The sequence below is a fragment of the Zeus faber genome, assembly GCF_960531495.2.
Source record: "Zeus faber genome assembly, chromosome: 13".
In the NCBI taxonomy this organism is placed as follows: Eukaryota; Metazoa; Chordata; class Actinopteri; order Zeiformes; family Zeidae; genus Zeus; species Zeus faber.
This window is the reverse complement of record NC_137198.1, coordinates 11,823,427-11,825,926: the sequence shown is the minus strand read 5'-3', so window position 1 is coordinate 11,825,926 and position 2,500 is coordinate 11,823,427. Positions and strand designations below refer to the sequence as shown.

Sequence of the window (2,500 nt, the reverse complement as noted above, 5' to 3'; positions counted from 1 at the left end):
ATCAAAATGTGGTCCTTGTCAAAGTGGCTCAGATCCTTACGCTTGCCCATTTTTCCTGCTTCCAACACATCAACTTCAAGAACTGACTGTTCACTTGCTGCCTAATATATCCCACCTCTTGACAGGTGCCATTGGAACGACATGATCAATGTTATTCACTTCACCTGTCAGTGGTGTGTGTGTGTGCGTGTGCGTGTGCGTGTGCGTGTGTGTGTGTGTGTGTGTTCTATATAGTGTCAACTGTGTCTTGTGTCTTGTCTTGCAGACTTTGGCCTGTGTAAAGAGGCCATCGACCACGAGAAGAAGGCGTACTCGTTCTGCGGCACAGTGGAGTACATGGCACCGGAGGTCGTCAACAGGCAGGGACACATCCACAGTGCCGACTGGTGGTCGTTTGGAGTCTTGATGGTAAACAAGTAGAACTGAATGTAATGAATACATAAATGTGTAAAAAGATGAATTACCCACCCATTCCCAAATGCAAAAATGCTGTAGAATTCCGATAGGAAGATACTATGGCTGGCATAATAATGGAAATAAGCTACAAAATCCCATGGGATCCTATAGGATTTCTATGATGTTTTGGGACATTTCCTTTAGGAGTCACATGATTTTCATTGGGATGTCCGATAGGACCCTATAGGAATTGTAAAATAGGGTTTAAGTCATATAAACCTTTAATAAATTGTATGTATTTATATATCATGTTCTAAACATGTATCTATGTTGTTTATATATATTTATGTAGTTATTTTCTTTTTGTTGATATATTTGCCGTGTGGTTTCTCCTCTAGTTTGAGATGCTGACAGGAGCGCTGCCGTTCCAGGGGAAAGACCGAAAGGAAACCATGAACCTGATTCTGAAGTGAGAACCCCACTTGAACGAGCCGAAATCCATCAATCATGAGTGCAGCCGCGGTTGGACTGTGTCTAGTTCGCTCCCGTTCTTATTGTCGCAGCGTGTTGAGGCCGGCTTTGTCTCCCCCTGCAGGGCGCGGCTGGGAATGCCTCAGTTCCTCAGCACTGAGGCTCAGTCTCTGCTCAGAGCTCTGTTCAAGAGGAACCCCGGCAATAGGCTCGGTAAGTGCCCAGAGCCCCGGGTCGCTTAGGAGGGAATTGGAATTTGAAATTCTCTGCACTGGAAAACAGAAGACGAATTCAAACTCTACGGCGCACGCTTCAGTTCAGCTAAGCTCACTGGTTCTCTTTTTTTGTCGGTTCCCCCCTTAAGAATAGAAAAACCTTCACGCTTCCCTACAATGCTAATACATTTTGCTTAAGCATTGCCATTGATATATGGAAAAAATAAGGGACAAAGCAAGTCGTTGTGAACTTGAACTTCAAATATACAGCATTATCTGTAAATATATTCACAAATGCAGAGTGTTGTATTAAAATGCTGTGATGTTGTGTTTTCAGGATCTGGAGCTGACGGGGCAGAGGAAATAAAACGGCACTGCTTCTTCTCCACCATAGACTGGAATGTGAGTTTCTCAGAACTTAACATATATTTTTTGTTGTTTCTTTGAAACCAGTTGTGTCTTCATTTGTAGAATACAAATCTGCAGTTCAAGGAAATGGTTTTCACGATGAACGGTCGTCATTTTATTAATTTTTTTTTCTCAGAAACTCTTCCGAAGAGAGATCAAACCTCCTTTCAAACCGGCCGTGGCTCGTCCAGACGACACCTTCTACTTCGACTCTGAGTTCACCTCACGCACCCCGAAAGGTCGGAAGTTAGAAGTGAATCCAAACCAAACAAAACATCCCCAACGTTGTAGTTATTCCCAGTACAGGGATAAAATAATGATAAAACCATTACATTATTTTGTTAGTTATAAGAAATATATATTTAAATATGGCCCGTTTCTCTTCAACTATTTTGGCAGAACTAGATTACACAACAATTCGTACTAAGTGCTCTGAATTAATTGTAAATGTTGCATTATGATTATTCATCATAAGTGCACATTTTGGTATTTAGTTAGATGGGGATTTGATGCTGATGGTGTGTTGCTGTATTGTTTTTTTCCCTATAAAAATATGTATATATGCCCTCCCCCAGACTCCCCTGGAGTGCCCCCCAGTGCCGGAGCTCACCAGCTCTTCAGAGGTTTCAGCTTCGTGGCCTCAACGATGTTGGAGGAGGAAGGATCAGAGGAACCAGCACAGCCCCCACCCCACCCTGTGGTGCAGGTCAGAAATGATTCTAAAAGAATGGAGACGTTCTCCAAGTTCAAGTTCAAGAGATTATTTGTCACATACATATACATACGGTCATACATATATGCAGTGAAATGTCGTGACACCCGGTGATTACGCACAATAAGCTCTATAAGCTCTAAAAATACTAAAAAATACCAAAATGTGCGCAAGACACAAGGTGCTCGCGCAGGCAGCCGCAAGGGGAGGCGCCACAATTGCGATTCTGGGTTCTATAATTATATAATAGAATTAATTGACTGTGTTGTATTAAATATACATTTAAATCCTCCTAAAT

General features: G+C 42.2%; 1 protein-coding gene across 3 annotated transcripts in view; it reads left to right on the top strand.

Moving 5' to 3' along the window:
* rps6ka1 (ribosomal protein S6 kinase a, polypeptide 1) overlaps nt 1–2,500 on the top strand; it is a gene marked incomplete at its 5' end in the record, with an annotated part of 62,488 nt that overhangs the window by 52,996 nt on the left and 6,992 nt on the right. For all 3 annotated transcript variants that reach the window (XM_080012466.1, XM_080012467.1, XM_080012468.1), the window contains 6 exons: nt 266–408; nt 795–865; nt 992–1,080; nt 1,420–1,484; nt 1,627–1,729; nt 2,066–2,196. In XM_080012466.1, coding sequence (XP_079868592.1) covers nt 266–408; nt 795–865; nt 992–1,080; nt 1,420–1,484; nt 1,627–1,729; nt 2,066–2,196 — 602 coding nt within the window. The remainder of the gene's footprint in view (nt 1–265; nt 409–794; nt 866–991; nt 1,081–1,419; nt 1,485–1,626; nt 1,730–2,065; nt 2,197–2,500) is intronic.